Below are 23127 nucleotides of genomic sequence, written 5' to 3'. Positions count from 1 at the left end.
TAATTTTTTTTAATTGTAAAGAGTGTACAGAGAGCTTACAGTTACATGAGCAAGGTAATGAGTCCATTTCATATCAAGCATTGTTACCCCCTCCTTCGTTTTCCTCCTACCATCCCTTACTCCCCACCTCCCCAACTCCTCCCTTCCCACCCCCAACTCCCTGAAAAGTTGTAAAGTTTGTTTTCTACAGTGTTTTAAAAATATATATATTTATTATCTTTAAATAGTTGTACAAAGAAGTTCCCATTCTACAAAACAGTATATAAATAGAAGGTGTCTGACGACATTGTCACCCATATCTCCTAACCCATCCCTTCTCTCACTTTTTTAAAAAATTGAGATTAGGTGATTACATAAATTTCACATATTTCACAGTATTTTGGAATAGTGATAGTTAAAGTCACAAACACAAGCCGGGCGCTGGTGGCTCACGCCTGTAATCCTAGCTACTCAGGAGGCTGAGATCTGAGGATCGAGGTTCAAAGCCAGCCAGGGCAGGAGAGACCGTGAGAGTCCTATCTCCAATAAACCACCAGAAAACCGGAAGTGGCGCTGTAGTTCAAGTGGTAGAGCGCTAGCCTTGAGCTGAAGAGCTGAGGGACAGCGCCCAGGCCCGAGTTCAAACCCCACGACCGACAAAAAAAAAAAAAAAAAAAGTCACAAACACATTTTAAACTTCACAAGGCAAATTGTCATTATCATGGTCTATATAGTTTGTGAATTCTATGAGCTTTGACAATACAAATTATTTCTTCCACATCAGGTGATGTTTGCATTTCTTTCCTTTTGCTTAGTATAGACTGTTCCCTCTTTCCCTCTCATTCCTCCCTTCCCATAGCTGCCTTTGGATAGTTCTTTATCTTCTATGTCCAGAAGAGCTGATGGGCTTCTTTGTTGTATGTTATTCAGTTTCCCACTTACTCTGTGTCCTACTCATGGCTTCCCTCCATCCTGGGCATGTATCCCCCCACAAAGTTGTGAAGTTTGTTTTCCGCAGTGTCTTGTACATCTCCTTGTTACAATGGGTCATCCTGTATCTGGACAGAGCTTTGATAGCGGTTATCTCCAACTTAGTTCTGTCTCCAGCACTTTCCTGGGGCAAGATGTGGGGTCCCTTGCAAAGAGCTTCCCGAAAGCCTGGGAGACCTTTTGACCTGCCGAGTTGCTCTGCAGCTGTGCTCATCTGTGGAGCCCGCTGTCCTCTAAGCAGCCTGGGAAGCCTCAGGACCAGAGGCCGGGGCCTGGGAATCTTAGCTGCCAGGCCCGGAGCACTCTCCATTGGAGCTTGGTGGAGCAATACACCTTGGGTCATCTCTACTGCTGTTTATCTACCTCTTGAGTCCTGTGATCTGTGGGGCTTGGCCGAGTGGTGGAGCTGAGGGCCCCGACTTGCTGCGTGAGGGTGCCTACCTCACCCAGCTATGCAAACCATGCAGTGAAAAAAAAGGCACTTTAGGCGCTAGTGCCAGAGCGGAGGATTTTCCTGGTCACCCTGCTGACGTTTTTCCATAGCTTTGGTGCACAACCTTATCTAGCCCCAAGAGCCACAGTGTTCTAGAAACATCGGACCTGGTCTAGTAGGATCATGATTCCATGTGTGCCAGCTCTTTTGCTATTGAAGAGCAAGAAACCAACCAAGTTCTCTCACTGCAGGACCTGTATCCAGAATGTGGAGATGACCCACATTTCTGCCAGGACTGGCTTCCAGAAGATTTGGGCTTGACCATGAAGTTCCTAATGTCCTCAATGAAGCAAGCAGGAAAGGTGTGTAGAGCGCAGGTGAAAGGACAAGCCAACTCAGGAGGCCGGGGCCAGGATCACCTTCCACAGACTTCAGGACCTCATTTCCGGAGCCATCGTGACAACTCCACCTGTAGGCTGACGGTGTTCCAGCGCAGAGAATCTGAGACCAGTGTCTTCAAAGCCTCAGGAATTGAACAATTCTGCATTCATGGAGGGCCTATCATGCATCCCATGCACCTTCAGATGGCAATGTAGTTTATATTTGCCTCTCCTAGAGGTAGAGGGACATCTGGGGTTTTCAACCTATGTATTGAGATCCAGTTCATTGAACCTACAATTCGCTCTTTTTGAGGTATACAATTCAATACACTTTATTTGCATTTACAGAGTTGGGAAGCTACCACTTAACATTACCATTCTATAATTTTAGGTATCTTTCTTCACTCCAGAAAGAAACTCTATACTCAATACTAGTCATTCTCTTATTCTCTTACTGACTTCCCACTAGAATTTTAGGACAAACACTGAAGTATTTTTCTCTGTCCTATGTTCTTATTCTGGACATTTCATGTAGATATGACATGGCTTGTATTTTCAAAGTTCACCCACCTTAAAGTACATATCTATCTATCTATACTTCATTGCTTTTCATTGTCAAATAATATTCTGTTGTATAGGTATCCCCTTAGTATCAATGACTAATTAATATTAGTATGAACTCTTCCAGACTACCTTTCCATTTTCTAATGCCTTAATCCATGTTTCTTTTGAGATGTTATATTTGTGAGGAAGAATATTTAGTCCTTATTTAGGGTTATCCTAGGAAATCTTTATTTGAAGCTATTGTAATTGCAGTTCCTATTTAAACTTGGTATTGTCTAGTAACTATAACAAGTAATATAGCCATATTACTCATGCACATGCATTCCACTTTAATGAGAATCTCCTCTTCTTGCTCTTTCCCATCTCCCACCCCTCTATTGTTAGCAGCCTTCAGTGAGATTACCACCTCATACATAGCTTCAGTGTAATTTGCTATCATTTACCTTCCATTCTCCTCTCCTTTTTACTTCCCCAGACTGTCACATAAGCTCCATGTATGTGTATATATACATATATATGTATGCCTTTAAAGTCTCGATTCCACAAGTGAGAGAAAACATGATATTTGGCTTTTTCAGCTTTGCTTGTCTAACTCAAAATGATGATCTCCAGTCCCCTCCATTTTATTGTAAATGACATAGTTAAGTATTTCTTTAAGACTGAGTAATATTATATGGTATATATTTACCTATCAGTTATCAGGCACCTACGCTGATTCTGCCATTTGTCTATTGCAAACAGACCTGCAATAAACATGGGTGTTTGGGTGTCTTCCTTGTATATTGATTAGATTCCTTCAGATATATATGCCCAAGGACAGTATGGCAGTGTCCTGACATGTGCTATTTTTAGTTTTTTAGAGGCTTCAGGGTATTTCACACATGGTGTCCTTTAATCAGATTGATGACCTTTGCTTACTCCCCCCTTCCCCATTCTCTCTACCCGAGATTTCATTATGTCATTTTCAGTTACAGATGCAATGTTTTCAAGTAATTTTCAACATTATTTTCCTTTCCTCTTCCTCTTAATGCTACAACAGCCCCACAGTGACAAAATGTTGTATGTTTGAGTGTATGATCTCCTGTATCTGTTTACATATGTGTTTTTCCACATATGAGAGAAAACATTATGACTTGCTTTTCTGAACCTGGGCTAAAAACAATATAACTATACTCATCTTTATGGCTCAATATTATTCTATTGTGCATCTCACATTTACAATAGCGTGGCTATTGTAAATAATGCTACAAAGAAATTTATAGGTGCCTCTCTTATATTCTGATTTACATTCCTTCAGATACATGCTAAAGAGTATTTTCACTGGATTGTGTGGTAGACCTGTTAGTTTTTTGAGGACTCTCCATACTGATTTCCTTAGAGGTTATACTGATTTACTTTCCTATCAACAGTTCATTCTTTCTAGTATTTGCTGCCGTTTGTGTTCTTGGTGATAGCCATTTTGACTGAAGACAAGACAACTCTCTGTGTTTTTATTTGTCAATGGCAAGGGATTTAGGCATTTCTCCACGTTTGTATTTCTTACAAAATATATTTGTCTGTCTGGTTTCTTTGCCCATTCAATGTGTTGCTGATTTTTTAATGGTAAGTTGTATATGAAAATCACCACAGAGTTATTTCTACTGCATTTAACAAGTTTTATTTGTCTGGCATTTATTTTCCTCTTTCAGGCTCATTCAATCATAAATAAGGGGTATAATGTTAATTTACAATTATTTATTTTTTCTCAATTCTTTATGTGTGTGGGAGCAGGACTTGCTTTTAATCTGGCCCAACATTGCTTTGTGTACTCCTTCTACTTCTACTTTCTTACATTGCTGGGTATGATAGATGTGCACTACTCATTCCCAGCAGGCTTCCCTTGACGCTAGGATAACAAGTGTGTAACATATTACTCAGTGATTGGTTGAGATGTAGTTTCATGAGCTTTTTATTCCCGGGATGACCTTGATTTACAATCTTCCCTCTCTGCATCCCAAGTAGATAGGATTGGAAGCTTCAGGCACCACTCAGCCCTGTTTCCTCCCAATTCTGTGAAATGATAGCTTGAGTAATTAAAACATTTTCCACAGGAAGTGGAGCCATGGCTCATGTGGTAGAGCTCAGGGATGCCACACAGGCCCTGAGTTCAAGCCCCAGCACCAATAGAATAGTCATTAAAAAATTCTCTAAGTCCTCTCTGTCCCTTTTGCCTATTTGAACCAGATTAGGTACCATTCAGAAAACATCCAGGCCCTTGCTCACTCTGTCCAACCTATAGGGAAAGGCAAAAGATCAATCAGAATACATAGTACATGGTAATTCTGAGATACTGGGCATAGGATGAATAAGGGAGAGGAGATCCCCATCCAGGACTTCTCCACTTTGCGTTGTCCTTTCCCTTTTATTTGTAGCTAATGTCGCTCTGTGTAATATTTTATCATTCTTCCTGAATCTTCTTTGTTAAATACCCTGGTTCTGTTGATCTGGTGACAATTTTCCTGTTACCTGTCATGTTCCCTCTGGGAGTTTGTTCCAGTACCAACTCTTTTTTAGCTAACATATGTCTCAGCTTAATAAAGCCTTTTGTTTCAGAGATCTCTTAGTTTTATCAGTTTGGGTTAACAGAAAAATTCCCTCCATTAGATACAGGAGAAAAAAAAAATGGGCAAGATAGTAGATGTCCTGAAATTATTATCCTAGGCTCTTTGGCCTTGGTACATGCTCCCCTCCTTGGGCCCCCAGTCTTTAAGGGGCCTGTGTCTTTAATTTTCTGTAGTTAGAAATGAACTACATTCCGTTCCTCCTTCAGTGACATCAAGCTGACCAGAGTCTTCTGTTTGGGGTTACCATGGGAACAAAATTCTTATTCTTATATTTGTTGGCGAATGCCCAACAGGTTTCTAGATAGAAAACATGTTTCTAGAAAGAAAACATGTTTCTAGATAGAAAAGTCATAAGTTACCATGATGTAGTGAAACTATTTTTATTTAAGTTTCTAAGATCTCCTATGTAGCAATTGGATTAATCTGTGAAATGTCTTGTACTTTAGCTAAACTTAATATATTTTGAAGATTCAAAAGTTTTTCTGTATCTGGAAGTAAAATAAGAAAGGCAATTGAAGAATGAATGTCTCAAGGAATTGATAAAATCTATAGAATTATAGATCTGATCATTTTGTGGGCCAAAAATTTGGAAATGCTGAGCACTACATAAAAACTTTGTATGTGTGGCTTTCCCCCTATTTTTAGCGATACTATAAGTCTGTTTTAGAAATAATGAATATAAAATTCTTATGTGCTTTCCTTTTCTTAGGATTATTTGAATTTGAGATATTTGTATGATGATAGAATGATCAGATCCTTTTGCAGATCCGTGTACTACTGGTTTGTATTCATCAGACGTCACAAGTAAGTCATAGGACTCAAATGTGCTAAATTTTGAGCAAAAATCCTAGGCTTGTTTAGTAAAATCAGGAACACAGCTATGCCTTTTTTCTTAATAAATATAAAGTATATGGAAATGTTATTTAACATGTTCACCGATTAAAGGCCTTGTTCTATGCCTTTACTGTTCTAGAAAATACGGAAGTTTAAGCACTGTGATAGCCATGTTCCAGTCCCTTTAAGTTTCACTCTGGGGGTGGCTGGTTGTCCTAATAATGGGGGATAGTGTGTTAGGGATGAGAAACTGGTATTCAGCCTAGATCTGTTCCACAAGGATACCACAAGAGCTTCAGTTATTTAATTAACATCAGAAACATACTTCATTACCATGGTGTGAAGGTCAAACTAGTTTTTATTAGTGATATTAGTGCCTTATAATTCAGCATTATGTATGATAGAATATGAAAACATAGGCATGGATGGCTGCAATCCTAACTACTCAGGAGGCTGAGATCTCAGGATTGTGGTTCTAAGCCAACCCAGGCAGGTAAGTCCATCAGATTTTTGTCTCTTAATTAACCACCAAAAACGTAGAAGTTATGAGTACACCAAGTGATCGAGTGCTAGCCTTGTGTGCCCAGACATTGAATTGAAGCCCCAGTATCTGGCACCAGAAAAAAATCCAAACGGAAGAAAGATGTGACTCAGCCAAAGTATTTTAAAGGTAGCTCACATTGTATAAACAGGATGTAAGAATCTGAATAAAGCCTGTGGTGTGTACCCTTGGAAGAAGGTTGATTCCTATCAGATCCTGTCTTCAGCTGCTGGTTTATTCATGTCCCATGGAGAAGACAGTATCTGTGCCCCCAAGCAGCTTACTAAAGTAGTTTTTCAGTCTTCATAGAGTGCAGTTTTCCCTCACTATATTGCAGTTCCCTTTTTGCAGCTTTGTTGTATCATGGGTTAAAAAAAATCCAGGGGGCTGGAAGGTGGCTCAGTGGTAGAGTGCTTGCCTTGCATGCATGAGTCCCTGGGTTTGATTCCTGAGCACCACATAAGCAGAAAAAGCCAGAAGTGGCGCTGTGGCTCAAGTGGTAGAGCACTAGCCTTGAGCTGAAGAACTCTGGGATGGCGCCCAGGCCTAGAGTTCAGGCCCCATGACTAACCAAAAAAAAAAAAAATCCAAATCTGTATTGCAGAGTTTTTGCTATATCATGGGATTTTGCTGATAAAATTATGTAAATTTAAGAGTGTAGAAAGTGGGGCTCCGGGCATGTGGCCTAGTGGTAGAGCGCTTGCCTAGCACACATGAAGCTCTGGGTTTGAGTCCTCAGTACCACATAAAGAGAAAAAGCCAGAAGGGGCGCTGTGGCTTAAGAGTTGGGTGCTAGTTTTGAGCAAAAGAAGCCCAGGGACAGTGCCCATCCCCTGAGTTCAAGCCCAGGACTGGCAAAATAAATAAATAAATAAAGAGTGTAGAAAGTATTTAAGAGCATAGGAGGTATTTATAAGAGTGTGGTAAAGAGAGTGGGAATGGTTTATAGGAAAGTGGGAAAGGTTTACAAAGCCTTAAAATATAAACATATATGTATTTCCATATATATATGTGTATATAAAATAAAATATACTGCTGCTATTTTACTACTACTTTCACCTCTCGCAGGGGTCGATCATTGTATACTCAGAGTTCTTGTAGCATCCATAAATGTCTGATGCTTTGTTTTGGAGCCCCAACTAGTTCACTATTTGCGGTTTGCTCAGTATCTGACAGTTTTCTTCCTCAGTAGAAACCACCTGAAGTGTACATTCTTTCTAATAGTCTATATACTTTTTGGTGTTACAATTCCATGTTGGACTCCTGGTGGCAAGCAGCAGCTATGTAGAGATGACTTTGTTTTAGTTAAATTCAGTCTTTTTTGTTACTATTACTACTACCACTACTACTACTACTAGTACCAGTATTATTATTATTATTATTTTGTATGTGTAATTGTCTTTTTAGCTTTTTCTTTTTCCCAGTGCTGAGGATCAAACTCAGGGTCCTTTTCATGTTCTTCCACTGAGCTAAATTTTGATTGTTTATAGTCTAAACAAAATATCCTTTAAAAATGAATTCATAGAAAAGAAAAAAATCATTCCAATAAACTAATTTTTCTTTTCACAATGTTTTGAGGGCTTGAACCCAGGAGATTACTTCATAAGTGTTTCATAAAGTGCTCTACAATTGAGCTCTTCCTTTAATCCATACCAAATCCTATCCCATACCGTACCATAATTTAGACCACTCTTGACCTGTTTACTGTTTTTCTTACACAAGACTCAATAGGGGGGCTGGGAAGGTGGCTCAGTGGTAGAGCGCTTGCCTTGCATGCATGAGGCCCTGGGTTCGATTCCTCAGCACCACATAAGCTAAAAGAAAAAAGCCGGAAGTGGCGCGCTGTGGCTCAAGTGGTAGAGCGCTAGCCTTGAGCTGAAGAGCTGAGGGACAGCACCCAGGCCCAGAGTTCAGGCCCCACGACCAGACCCTCCCCTCAAAAAAAAAGACTCAATAGGAACTAGTCCATGGTATTAGAATATTTGTGCTAGTGTTTTTACTTTTGTTTTTGTTCATAAACTATTACCTGAAACCATCCCTTCATTTCTGACTTACCCAGTGTTTCGTTTACCAAATGGATTGCAGGCTAGCCTGAATGGTACACAAAATAAGGAAGAAGAAGAGGAGACTCATGAATTCTAAATTTACCTTTTTTCCTTCTTCCTCTTTCCTACACGCACACACAAACACACACCCCTATAAGGGCACCTATCAGATTGTTTCAGGGTTCAGTTCTGTGCTCTGGAGTTGTTTCTTTAGCTCTGTCAAAATTCCTTGTTTGTATTTGTTTTGTTTTGTTTTTCTTTTTTACTTTTCTATCCTGAAATCCTACAGTACCAAGGGTCTCACTGCCCTCCAAAATGTCTGACTGCTTTTTTGTGTCTTTTACTTTGTAGCAGAGTTGTACATGCTACAACAGATACTAGAACGTATCCAGAGACTGAAAAAACGTAAGTTGACTTTAAAATAATATGAGTTGTAAAAGGAATTGGGACTTGATGACAGACAGATTTCCTTAAAAACCACTGGTTTCTGTGGGTAGGTGGTAGAGCATTAGCCTCCAGCAAAAAAGCTCAAGAAAAGCCCCAGACCCCAAGTTCAAGCATAGACCACTAGCAAAAGCAAAAACGAAGTTGCACACAGCTCTAGAGGATAGAAGTGTCAGATAAAAGTGCCTGCAGGCTCTTTATCAGGCCTTTAAAGAATTTTCTAGACCCTTTCCCCCTATTTTGCTGTTTGTCCACAATTCTATAATGTGTATATTCACCCTATAAGTCTGCCTTATTTTGTAGAAGATATTTTTTTCTAGACCAAGAAAGATAATTTCTTATAAATCTGATTCCAATGTTTCCAGACAGCAGGAACAGGGTAAAGATGTGGCTTACCTTTGAAAAAGGGCTCAATCCCTTGCTTTGTGACACGATTGTATCTGCTTGAATGTGTGGTGACTGGATTTCCTAGTAAAATCATGTTGCAGATTAGGGTATGTTTGTATTTTTTGTTGTTAGGCCTAAAGTTCAAAGCCAAGCCTTGTACCGATTCTGCTTTATTATTAATGGCTGATGTGTTAATTTTTTAACCCTTTTTCAATGCAGCATTTTGCTCGTTAGTTACAGATGAACTCTCTAAGATATCCCAAATTGGGTAGCTTCAAATTATTTTCCTTTGTTCTCAGCCTCTGAGTATGTAGGGTTATAGATGGGAGACAGAGTCATGCCCAGCCATCCCAGATTATGTTGAAAGCACAAAACACTGAATAAGCCAGCAGAGAAAAGGTATGACTCGAAATTGAGCACCTAGCTAGCAATCACAGGGCTCTGAGTTCAGACTAAGTACTTGAGAGAGGTGGTTTAGGAATAGAAGAGCTGGAGGTTTAGCTCAAGAGACTGAGCATACTTAAAACTGCCTAGCATGCTCAGGCCATGTTTTCATTAGTCAGCACTATAGTAAAAGAGTGTGATTTCATCGACACTGTCCAACTTAATTTTCTGTTTGTTTCTCATTTGTTCACAGTGATGACAACATACTTACAGAGGTTGTCATCAGTTCCAATGAAAATGACATTACTTGGTGAGTTGTTTTCTTTTGTCATCTGTATGGTAAACCATTTTGAAATATGATGACAATCGACAGAATACGTGAGGACCTATCAAAAACTGTATAGAATAATTTTCAGTTTTGAAATTCAATAGAAAATGATAAAGCAGGTCAAAAGAGACTTGGTCTCTTTTGGCAGTCACAATCCTTAAGAGTATCAAAGTAGCTGCATGCATGCAGCTCATGAAGAGCCAAGGGAGGTGAGAATCCCTCTCAGAATCAAGCAGGTAGTCCCAGTTTTCTGTAGAACCCAGGAGAATGGAACTCATCAACCCTGGACCAATGCGTCATTCTCTAGGACTCAGTAACCTTGAAGGCCCACCCACCATCACATTAGATGGGAGTCATGCTTCTAGCCTGGTATCCCTATCTGATAGGCACAAAAGTCAGCCTTAATTCATGTAATTAAAGAGGGAATGGGGAGGACATGGGAAGCAGAATATTTTAAATTAGTCCACAGTAACAGAGAATTAAGTTTTTTTAATGTGTACTATGATGGAAATATTCACTTGTTTCTTATTTATTTTTGTTCCCATTTTTAAGCTGGGGGTCAGGGCCTCAGCTCTGACCCTGAGCTTTATGTGCTCAAGACTACCACTTGATCCACAGGCCCAAATTCAGTTTTTTTTTGGTAATTAATTGGAGATATGAGTCTCATGGACTTTTTGGTCCACGGTGGTTACAAGTGATCCTCAGAATTCAGCTGCTTGAGCAGCTAGAATTATAACCCTGAAGCACAGGCACTTGCCTAGGACAAAATTATTTTTAAATCATGAATGCAACCTGTTTAAGCCAGCTTTACTCTTGTAATTTTCCCCAGAAGCCTCATTTGTAGGGAAAGATAGAAATACTGCTCTTCATGTAACTAAATATGTAAAATTTGACGTTGTACCAATTTATTAGTTTTGGCTTAATTGTAGCTAACTTGAATGAAAAAGTAAATTTATGAATTCACTTGGTGTTTGACTGTGTATAACTTAACCCTTTAGCCCGGAAAAGACTGAACCACAAGAGATAATCTCGAAACATGTTAACAAAAGGTGAGATGCATATGTAACTAAAGATATAGAGGTATTAAGCTAGTTATTATGGAAACTATATGAAGTGGTTAGGTATTCAAGTTGTGTCTATTACATTCCACCCATTTCTCAGTTATGCAAAAAAATAAGAACCCAGCAAGAAGAAAAACATTGTGCTTTTTCAGTGAACTCTGAAGAAAACTCTTAGAATGCAATTAGATAGTCTATATAAGGTAGTATACATTTTCTATGACAGTAGTAATCAGTTTCTACAAACCAAATATGTCATGCATTCACAATTTATCTCACAGTCCTAGGAATAGAAGTCTCATAACAGGGTATAAAGAATCTTTCTGCACCCTTTCCCCCTAACTGCTATTTGTTGACAATTTAATGACATATATACTCATCCTCTAGGTCTCTGCCTTATCTATTTATTTAATTGTTTATTAATTTATTTAGCTCAGGTCCTGTGGCTTGAATTCAGATCTTGGGCACCAACTCTTGAGTTGTTGCGCTCAAGGAGAGTGCTCTACCCTTGAGCCATAGGTCAATTTTTGAATTTCTGAGTAGTTTGTTGGAGATCAGAATCTCAGGAACTTTCTTTTTTGGGCTGGCTTCAAACCATGATCCTCAGATCTAATTTATTGACTAGCTAGGATTATATGTGTGGGTTACCAGAGCCCAGCTCTACTTTATTATGAACGTGAACTTCTTTGAATTCTAATTTTTTTAAAGTGTGATTTTAAAGTTTCTGACACTATGGATAGTGTAAGGACATGATTAATGCTGGATAAAGGGCTTAATCGCTGGAACTATGACAGGTTTGTGACTACTTTAATGTGTTGTGACTGCACTTCCATAAAATATCTTCTGCCACAAGACAAAGATTAGGGTGTGTGTGCATGTTTGTGTGTGCGTGTGCGTGTGTGTGTGTGTGTGTGTGTGTGTTGTTACTTATAAAACTTAGAAAATTAGGGGCTGGGAAGGTGGCTCAGTGGTAAAGTGCTTGCTTTGCATACATGAGGCCTTGGGTTCGATTCCTCAGCACACAAAGGAAAAAGAAAAAAGTTGGAAGTGGCACTGTGGCTCAAGTGGTAGAGTGCTAGCCTTGAGCTGAAGAGCTGTGAGGGACAGTGCCCAGGCCCAGAGTTCAAGCCCTACAACTGGACTCCCCCAAAAAACTTAGAATATTATACCTATTCTGCTTTCTTATTTATGGCTGATTTGTTAATTGAGCACTATACTTTCAGCTCAGCACTTAACTGGTTAACTAGAAATGTTGCACCCAACATATACCTAATCTCAGTGGCTTCAAATTGTTATCCTCTGTCATCAGCCTCTTGAGTAGATAGGATTATAAATGTGAGAAAGTGGCATAACTATCTCTAGCAGATAATGATAAAAGAACAAACAAGAAGATAATTGAAAAACACAGCATAGAGAATAGTGTTACTCTAAATTGAGCACTTAAATATCAGGTTGTGAGTTTAACCTCAGTATTTGAGAGACCGAGTAGTACAGGCAAAAGAATTGGCGATGTAGCTCAAGTCACTGAGCATCTGCTTAGTCTGTAAATTCTTTGGTGTCAGTAGTCAGCACTTAAAAATTAAAAAAATTTTTTGGTTTCTTATACATAGTGCAACTTAATGTTCTGTTTTTCATTTGTTCACAGTGACACAGATTTACTAGACATTGTCATCAGTTCTGGTAACAACACAACTAATGGGTGAGTTGTTTTCTTTTGTCATTCACATGGTAAACCATTTTTTTTTTGGAGTATGATGACAATCAAAAAATACATGACGACCTATCAAAAACTCTATGTAGTCATATTCAGTTTTGCAACTAAATAGAAAATGATAGAGCAGGTCAAAAGACTGGCAGGCACAATCCTTAGTCAGAGTATCAATGTGCATGTATGGGACTCATAAAGATCCGAGGAATGTAAGAATTCCTCTCAGAAACACAGAGGCAGTCCCACGGTTCTGCAGATCTCAGTAGATAGGAGAATCATCTACCTCAGACCAATTCTTCATTCTCCAGATCTCAATTACTCTGAAAGGCCCACCATCACATTGAATGGGAGTCCTGCTTCTAGCCTTATGTTCTTACCTGATAGGCAGGAAAGACTGCCATGGTTACTTTATTAAGGAGGGAATAGAGAAGATATAGGAAGTAGAAAATTAGATAGAAAATTAGATTGTGAGGGTTGAGTTATTGTGAAGTAAGCTGAATTTAAAATTAGTTCAACAACAATATGACATTAAACTTCTCTTATGTTTATAAGAATAGAATTACTGCTGTTTTCAATGTGCCAGTCATAGGGCTTGAGATTAGGGTTTGAGCCATGTTCTTGAATGTGGTTTGCTCAAGTCTAGCACTCTAGTCCCTGGCCCACAACTCCACTTCCAGTGTGTTTGGTAGCTAGTTGGAGACATGAGTCTCATGGACCTAAGCACCCACGCACGCACCCATTCAAACACAACATGCTCAGGAACTGCCTCCCTGGGCTGACTACAAATTTAGACCCTTGTTTCTCAGCCTCCTGATCAGCTATGATTATATGTTTGAGCTACAAGCACGTGGTGTAGGAAAGAAATAGTCTTAAATCTGCCATGAAGCATTTCTTTTGCAGATGTGTACATGTACTTTGCCCTAGACACCTTGTTTCTCAAGATAACCAAAAATACCCTTTTTCTTTTTTTTACATTTTTTAAAATTGTGAAAATACCATACAGAGGAGTTACAGTTACGTGGGCAAGATAATGAGTACATTTCTTATCAAGCACTGTTGCTTCCTCCTTTGTTTCCCCTTCCCATCCCTTTCCATCCCCCACGCCACACCCGATACTCTGCCCCCCCAAAAGTTGTAAAGTTCGTTTTTTGGCATAACATCTTGTACATCTCACTGTTGCAATGAATCCCCCTGTATCCCTATTTAAATGATTTGGTTTTTCCTTTCCCTCCACAAATAATACCAACATCAAATACAGTGACAGCAGGTGTTATACCGTGGGGGAGGGACATACAAGGCAACAAGGAAATCATCTTATAAATATGTTAGAAGCAATTACATGAAAGAAAAAATCATTTGAATACTTTCCTTGGGGTTCATTTGCCTAACATCAACTTATCTGACATTTTCTGTTTGACTCAGACATAGTTATTGCAAATGTAAAATGTTCAAGTTCTACTAGTTTATTACTTTTAGGAGAATTGTAGCTAACGAGTGAAGACGTAGGGTAGGAATTTACCTCAACTTTGACTTTCATAATATAATTGCTTAATTGTTTAATGTGGATATAAATGAAACAATAGAGCTCAGAGTAGAAGATGTCAGCAAAAATCAGATGCATATGCATATGTATGAATGTGTGTGTATATATACATATACATACATACATACATACATACATACATACATACATACATGAGTACAAAGATACACAGATATTAAGCCAGAAATTTTGGGAACTATATAAAAGAGGTGGGCAGTATATTGTATATCTGTAATATTCCTCTCTATTCCAAGTTAGGTGAAGGAATGAGATTCGAGTCAGAAGACAAACTCCTTGCTATTTTAGTGAGCACAGAAGAAAACCCTTAGAAAGCTATCAGCCTTGTATGAGATCCTTTGAGATTGAGTAATGTATGTTTTGATTGACTATAGTAAGATTTTATGAGCAAAGTACCTTTGAAATGACAATGATTAACATGTGTCTGCATGTGTGTGTGTGTGTCTGTGTCTGTCTGTCTGTCTGTCATGGCCAAAACTCCGAGCCTTGTGCCTATTTTGCTTTCTTGTTATGGTTGATGGAACTTATGAACTACTCTTTGAGTCCAACCTTTTTCTGGTTAATTGGAGATGGACTCTCATAGGCATTCCTACTCTAGATGGCTTCAAAATACTATCCTCACTCTCAGTCTCTGAGTAGATAGGATTATAGCTGTGAGACAGTAGCATGCCCATCCAACACAAACAGGGAGATCATTGAATAAGCAAATAGAGACAAAACTGTGAGTCTAAATTGAGCACTTACCTAGAGGAACAGGGTTCCCAGATTGTACTGAACCCAAACAAGGAGATCATTGAGTAAACCAGTACAGAAAAAAGCATGACTCTAAATTGAGCCCTTAGTGCAAATATGGTGATCTGAGTTCAAACCTCAATATATGAGAGAGGTCATGTAGTGGGCAGAAGAGCTAGAGATATAATTCAAGTAAATGAGCACCTGCTTAATCTGCACAGACCTTGCTGTCAATAGTTAGCACTTTGGTTAAAAAAAGTATGGTTTCTATTACATAGAGCAACTTAATTTTCTGTTTGTTTTTTATTTGTTCACAGTGACTCAGATACCGTACTGGCCGTTGTCAACAATACTACTGGGTGAGTTGTTTTCTTTTGTCATTCACATGGTAAACCATTTTTGTGGATGGAGTATGATGACAATCGACAAAATACATGACGACCTATCAAAAACTCTATGTAGTCATATTCAGTTTTGCAGCTAAATAGAAAATGATAGAGCAGGTCAAAAGAGACTTGGTCATGGTCTGCTGTGAATTCAAGGACTGGCAGGCACAATCCTTAGTCAGAGTATCAACGTGCATGTATGGGACTCATAAAGATCCGAGGAATGTAAGAATTCCTCTCAGAAACACAGAGGCAGTCCCACTGTTCTGCAGATCTCAGTAGATAGGAGAATCAGCTACCTCAGACCAATTCTTCATTCTCCAGAACTCAATTACCCTGAAAGGCCCACTATTACATTGGATGGGAGTCCTGCTTCTAGCCTTCTATTCTTTGTTCCTATCTGACAGGCAGGAAAGACTGCCAAGATTAGTTTATTAAGGAGGGAATAGAGAAGATATAGGAAGCAGAAAATTAGATAGAAAATTAGATTGTGAGGGTTGAGTTATTGTGAAGTATCTGAATTTAAAATTAGTTCAAGAACAATAGGACATTAAACTTTTCTTATGTTTATAAGAATAGAATTATTGTTTATTTCAATGTGCCAGTCATTGGGCTTGAGATTAGGGTCTGAGCCATGTTCCTGAGTGTGGTTTGCTCAAGTCTAGCACTCTATTCCCTGACCCACAACTCCACTTCCAGTGTGTTTGGTAGCTAGTTGGAGACATAAGTCTCATAGATTTTTCTCTCCAGTATGGTTAAAAATCATGATCCTTAGATCTCAATCACCTGAGAGGCTAGGATTATATCTATGAGCACAGATACTTGTCCTAGTCAGGAAAAACAAATACTCCTTTGTATATAACTAAATATGTAAAACTTTCAACTTCTACCAATTTATTAGTTTTAAGTAAATTGTAGCTAAGTTGGAAGAAAATGTAAATGTATTTACCTGATATTTGACTGTGTATAATTTAATCCTTTAGACTTGACGAAAACAATGCAGGAGATCTTATTCTTGAAGATGTTGATGAACGGTGAGATGCATTCCTATATGTATATATACATGTACATAAAGATACACAGGTATTAAGCCAGAATTTCTGGGAGATGTCTCAGAAGATTGTAACGTTCCCACTTTTCCAAATTAGGGGAATGAATGAGGAGCCAGTCAGAAGACAGCCTTAGTGGTATTTTAGTGAGCAGTGAGTAAAACTCCTAGAAAGCTATCAGATAGCCTGTGTGTAACAAATTAGTAATAAATTTAGTAACAAATTATCACCAACAAAACAGCTCATGCACTTAAAGTTATTCCACAGTCCTAGGGGATAGAAATCTTATGTCAAAGTGCCTTTGGTGTTGGCGCTTTTTCTGGCCTGTAAAAAATAATGATTTCATACCCCTTTTTCCTGCTTTCCTGTTTGTCCACAATTGTATAACCTGTGGATTCATCCTCCAATTCTTTGCATTGTTGTTATCATTATCAGCATCATCAGCATCAGCAGCAGCAGCAGCAGCATCATCTTCATCATCTTCATTTTACTATCATTATCATTATTTTTATTATTTTATTATTGTCATTTCGTTCCAGTCTTTAGAACTCAGAGTCGGGGTTCAGACCTTGAGCTTACTGTTGTTGTTGTTGTTGTTGTTATTATTATTTTGTTCCAGTCTTTGGGATTGAACTCAGAGCCGGGGTACAGACCTTGAGCGTATTTTGCTCAAGGCGAGTGCCCTACCCCTTGAGATACAGGTCTACTTCTGTTGTTTTCTGCATAGTTTATAGCAGATAAAAGTCTTAGGAATTGGCTGCTAGTAGCTCATGCCTGTACTACTAACTGCTCAGGGGTCTGTGACCTGAGAGTCATGATTTTAAGTCAGCCCAGGCAGAAAAGTACATGAGACTTTTGTTTCCAATAAATTATTCAGAAAAAGCCAGAAGTGGCCTTGTGGGTCAAGAGGTAGAGATCTAGCCTGGAACAAAAGAATCATAGGGACAGTGTCCAGTCCGTGGGTTCTAACTCCAGGACTAGCTTGTGTGTATGTGTGTGTGTGTGTGTGTGTGTGTATGTGTGTGTGTGTGCATGCGTGTGCAGGTGCAGGCCCTGGGGACACATACAAACACAGGCACACACTCACGCATGCATGCACGCACACACACACAGTCTCAGGTTCTTGCTTCCCTGGGCTGACTTCAAACTAAGACCCTGGTTTCTCAGCCTCCTGATCAGCTATGATTATATGTTTGAGCAACATGCCCTGCGCTAGGAAAGACATAGTCTTAAATTTGCCATGAAGCATTTCTTTTGCAAATGTGTACATATACTTGGCCCTAGACACTTTGTTTCTCAAGATAACCAGTAATAATCCTTTTCTTATAACTAGGTATATAAAACTTTCAAGATCTACTAGTTTATTACTTTTAGGAGAATTGTAGCTAACGAGTGAAGACGTAGGGTAGGAATTTACCTCAACTTTGGCTTTCATAAGATAATTGCTTAATTGTTTAATGTGGATATAAATGAACCAATAGAGCTCAGACTGGAAAATGTCAGTAAAAATCAGATGCATACACATATGTATGAATGTGTGTGTATATATACATGTATATACATATATACATACGTGAATGCAAAGATACACAGATATTAAGCCAGAAATTTTGGGAACTATATAAAAAAGGTGGGCAGTATATTTTATATCTGTAATATTCCTCTCTATTCCAAGTTAGGTGAAGGAATGAGATTCGAGTCAGAAGACAAACTCCTTGCTATTTTAGTGAGCACAGAAGAAAATCCTTAGAACGCTATCAACCTTTGTATGAGATCCTATGAGATTGAGTAGTATATGTTTTGATTGACTGTAGTAAGATTTTATGAGCAAAGTACCTTTGAAATGACAATGATTAACATGTGTCTGCGTGTGTGTGTGTGTGTGTGTGTGTGTGTGTGTGTGTGTGTGTGTGTGTATGTCTGTCTATCTGTCTGTCTGTCATGGCCAAAACTCCGAGCCTTGTGCCTATTTTGCTTTCTTGTTATGGTTGATGGAACTTATGAACTACTCTTTGAGTCCAACCTTTTCCTGGTTAATTGGAGATGGACTCTCATAGGCAGTCCTACTCTAGATGGCTTCAAAATACTATCCTCACTCTCAGTCTCTGAGTAGATAGGATTATAGCTGTGAGACAGTAGCATGCCCATCCAGCACAAACAGGGAGATCATTGAATAAGCAAATAGAGACAAAACTGTGAGTCTAAATTGAGCACTTACCTAGAGGAACAGGGTTCCCAGATTGTACTGAACCCAAACAAGGAGATCATTGAGTAAACCAGTACAGAAAAAAGCATGACTCTAAATTGAGCCCTTAGTGCAAATATGGTGATCTGAGTTCAAACCTCAATATATGAGAGAGGTCATGTAGTGGGCAGAAGAGCTAGAGATATAATTCAAGTAAATGAGCACCTGCTTAATCTGCACAGACCTTGCTGTCAATAGTTAGCACTTTGGTTAAAAAAAGTATGGTTTCTATTACATAGAGCAACTTAATTTTCTGTTTGTTTTTTATTTGTTCACAGTGACTCAGATACCGTACTGGCCGTTGTCAACAATACTACTGGGTGAGTTGTTTTCTTTTGTCATTCACATGGTAAACCATTTTTGTGGATGGAGTATGATGACAATCGACAAAATACATGACGACCTATCAAAAACTCTATGTAGTCATATTCAGTTTTGCAGCTAAATAGAAAATGATAGAGCAGGTCAAAAGAGACTTGGTCATGGTCTGCTGTGAATTCAAGGACTGGCAGGCACAATCCTTAGTCAGAGTATCAACGTGCATGTATGGGACTCATAAAGATCCGAGGAATGTAAGAATTCCTCTCAGAAACACAGAGGCAGTCCCACTGTTCTGCAGATCTCAGTAGATAGGAGAATCAGCTACCTCAGACCAATTCTTCATTCTCCAGAACTCAATTACCCTGAAAGGCCCACTATTACATTGGATGGGAGTCCTGCTTCTAGCCTTCTATTCTTTGTTCCTATCTGACAGGCAGGAAAGACTGCCAAGATTAGTTTATTAAGGAGGGAATAGAGAAGATATAGGAAGCAGAAAATTAGATAGAAAATTAGATTGTGAGGGTTGAGTTATTGTGAAGTATCTGAATTTAAAATTAGTTCAAGAACAATAGGACATTAAACTTTTCTTATGTTTATAAGAATAGAATTATTGTTTATTTCAATGTGCCAGTCATTGGGCTTGAGATTAGGGTCTGAGCCATGTTCCTGAGTGTGGTTTGCTCAAGTCTAGCACTCTATTCCCTGACCCACAACTCCACTTCCAGTGTGTTTGGTAGCTAGTTGGAGACATAAGTCTCATAGATTTTTCTCTCCAGTATGGTTAAAAATCATGATCCTTAGATCTCAATCAACTGAGAGGCTAGGATTATATCTATGAGCACAGATACTTGTCCTAGTCAGGAAAAACAAATACTCCTTTGTATATAACTAAATATGTAAAACTTTCAACTTCTACCAATTTATTAGTTTTAAGTAAATTGTAGCTAAGTTGGAAGAAAATGTAAATGTATTTACCTGATATTTGACTGTGTATAATTTAATCCTTTAGACTTGACGAAAACAATGCAGGAGATCTTATTCTTGAAGATGTTGATGAACGGTGAGATGCATTCCTATATGTATATATACATGTACATAAAGATACACAGGTATTAAGCCAGAATTTCTGGGAGATGTCTCAGAAGATTGTAACGTTCCCACTTTTCCAAATTAGGGGAATGAATGAGGAGCCAGTCAGAAGACAGCCTTAGTGGTATTTTAGTGAGCAGTGAGTAAAACTCCTAGAAAGCTATCAGATAGCCTGTGTGTAACAAATTAGTAATAAATTTAGTAACAAATTATCACCAACAAAACAGCTCATGCACTTAAAGTTATTCCACAGTCCTAGGGGATAGAAATCTTATGTCAAAGTGCCTTTGGTGTTGGCGCTTTTTCTGGCCTGTAAAATATAATGATTTCATACCCCTTTTTCCTGCTTTCCTGTTTGTCCACAATTGTATAACCTGTGGATTCATCCTCCAATTCTTTGCATTGTTGTTATCATTATCAGCATCATCAGCATCAGCAGCAGCAGCAGCAGCAGCATCTTCATCATCTTCATTTTACTATCATTATCATTATTTTTATTATTTTATTATTGTCATTTCGTTCCAGTCTTTAGAACTCAGAGTCGGGGTTCAGACCTTGAGCTTACTGTTGTTGTTGTTGTTGTTGTTATTATTATTTTGTTCCAGTCTTTGGGATTGAACTCAGAGCCGGGGTACAGACCTTGAGCGTATTTTGCTCAAGGCGAGTGCCCTACCCCTTGAGATACAGGTCTACTTCTGTTGTTTTCTGCATAGTTTATAGCAGATAAAAGTCTTAGGAATTGGCTGCTAGTAGCTCATGCCTGTACTACTAACTGCTCAGGGGTCTGTGACCTGAGAGTCATGATTTTAAGTCAGCCCAGGCAGAAAAGTACATGAGACTTTTGTTTCCAATAAATTATTCAGAAAAAGCCAGGAGTGGCCTTGTGGGTCAAGAGGTAGAGATCTAGCCTGGAACAAAAGAATCATAGGGACAGTGTCCAGTCCGTGGGTTCTAACTCCAGGACTAGCTTGTGTGTATGTGTGTGTGTGTGTGTGTGTGTGTGTGTGTATGTGTGTGTGTGTGCATGCATGTGCAGGTGCAGGCCCTGGGGACACATACAAACACAGGCACACACTCACGCATGCATGCACGCACACACACACAGTCTCAGGTTCTTGCTTCCCTGGGCTGACTTCAAACTAAGACCCTGGTTTCTCAGCCTCCTGATCAGCTATGATTATATGTTTGAGCAACATGCCCTGCGCTAGGAAAGACATAGTCTTAAATTTGCCATGAAGCATTTCTTTTGCAAATGTGTACATATACTTGGCCCTAGACACTTTGTTTCTCTAGATAACCAGTAATAATCCTTTTCTTATAACTAGGTATATAAAACTTTCAAGATCTACTAGTTTATTAATTTTAGGAGAATTGTAGCTAACGAGTTAAAAGTAAGGGTAGGTATTTACCTCATACTTGATTTTGCATAATGTAATTGTTTAACGTAGATATAAATGAACCAATAGAGCTCAGACTGGAAGATGTTAGCAAAAATCAGATGCATACACACATATTTACATGTGTGTATATATATGTGTGTGTTTGTATATGTGCATACATACATATATACATATACCTTAAGAACATATATACATACACACATGAATACAAAAATAAAAAGGTATTAAGCCAGAATTTCTGGGAAGTATATAAAAAAAGTTAGACAGTGTATCTTATATGTGTAATATTCCTCTCTTTTCCACGTTAGGTGAAGCAATGAGAATCTAGTCAGAAGACAAACTCCTTGCTATTTTAGTGAGCACAGAAGAAAACCCTTAGAACGCTATCAGCCTTTTTATGAGATCCTATGAGATTGAGTAGTATATGATTTGATTGACTATAGTAAGATTTTTATGAGCAAAGTACCTTCCAAATGACAATGATTAACTTGTGTCTACGTGAGTGTATGTGTGTGTGTGTGTGTGTGTCTGTCTGTCTGTCTGTCTGTCTGTCTGTCTGTCTGTCTGTGTGTCTCTCTGTCTGTGTCTGTCTGTCTGTCTGTCCATCTATTATGGCCAAAACTTAGAGCTTGTACCTATTTTGCTTTCTTGCTTATGGTTGATGAAACTCTTGAACTCCTCCTGGAGTCCCAACATTTTGCTGGTTAATTGAAGATGGACTATCATAGGCATTCCTACTCTAGGTGGTTTCAAATTAGTAGCCTCAGTCTCAGCCTCTGAGTAGATAGGACTATAGATGTGAGACAGTAGCATGCCCATCCATCCCAGATTATGATGAAAGTACAAATATGGAGATCATTGAATAAGCAAGTAGAGACAAAACTGTGAGTCTAAATTGAGCGCTTAACTAGAGCAGCAGGGCTCCTATACTGCTGAACCCAAACAGGGAGATCATTGAGTAAGCCAGTACAGACAAAAGCATGATTCTAAATTGAGCACTTAGTACAAGTATGGTGATCTAAGTTCAAACCTCAGTAGTTGAGAGAAGTCATGGAGTGGGCAGAAGAGGTGGCGATATAGCTCAAGTAAATGAGCACCTGCTTAGTCTGCACAGACTTTACTGTCAGTAGTCAGCATTTTGGTAAAAAAAAAAAAAAAAAGTATGGTTTCTTATGCATAGTGCAACTTAAATTTTCTGTTTGTTTTTTATTTGTTCACAGTGACATAGAAACCATGCCAGCCGTTGTCATCATTTCTGGTAACAACACAACTACTGGGTGAGTTGTTTTCTTTTGTCATTCACATGGTAAACCATTTTTGTGGATGGAGTATTATGACAATCGACAATTTACATGATGACCTATCAAAAATTCTATGTAGCAATATTCAGTTTTGCAACTAAATAGAAAATGAAGCAGGTCAAAAGAGACTTGGTCATGGTCTGCTGTGAATTCAATGACTGGCAGGCACAATCCTTAGTCAGAATATCAACGTGCATGTATGGGACTCATAAAGATCCGAGAAATGTAAGAATTCCTCTCAGAAACACAGAGGTAGTCCCACTGTTCTGTAGATCTCAGTAGATAGGAGAATCAGCTACCTCAGACCAATTCTACATTCTCCAGAACTCAATTACCCTGAAAGGCCCACCATCACATTGGATGGG

At 38.8% G+C, this 23127-nt stretch overlaps 1 protein-coding gene across 1 annotated transcript in view; it reads left to right on the top strand.

Moving 5' to 3' along the window:
* The first annotated feature begins 1903 nt into the window (after positions 1–1903).
* Positions 1904–23127, top strand: part of LOC122112886 — a 30100-nt gene continuing 8876 nt past the window's right edge. Inside the window, exons 1-11 of the mRNA XM_042685842.1 lie at positions 1904–2095; positions 5659–5753; positions 8721–8774; positions 9838–9894; positions 10911–10961; positions 12616–12669; positions 15289–15330; positions 16341–16391; positions 18930–18971; positions 19982–20032; positions 22682–22738. Coding sequence (XP_042541776.1) covers positions 1952–2095; positions 5659–5753; positions 8721–8774; positions 9838–9894; positions 10911–10961; positions 12616–12669; positions 15289–15330; positions 16341–16391; positions 18930–18971; positions 19982–20032; positions 22682–22738 — 698 coding nt within the window. The 5' untranslated portion in view covers positions 1904–1951. The remainder of the gene's footprint in view (positions 2096–5658; positions 5754–8720; positions 8775–9837; positions 9895–10910; positions 10962–12615; positions 12670–15288; positions 15331–16340; positions 16392–18929; positions 18972–19981; positions 20033–22681; positions 22739–23127) is intronic.

This window comes from Dipodomys spectabilis, unplaced genomic scaffold, assembly GCF_019054845.1.
Source record: "Dipodomys spectabilis isolate Male_0828 unplaced genomic scaffold, ASM1905484v1 ptg000095l, whole genome shotgun sequence".
Taxonomy (NCBI): Eukaryota; Metazoa; Chordata; class Mammalia; order Rodentia; family Heteromyidae; genus Dipodomys; species Dipodomys spectabilis.
The sequence above is the reverse complement of the archived record's forward strand: the minus strand, read 5'-3'. Positions and strand labels throughout refer to the sequence as shown.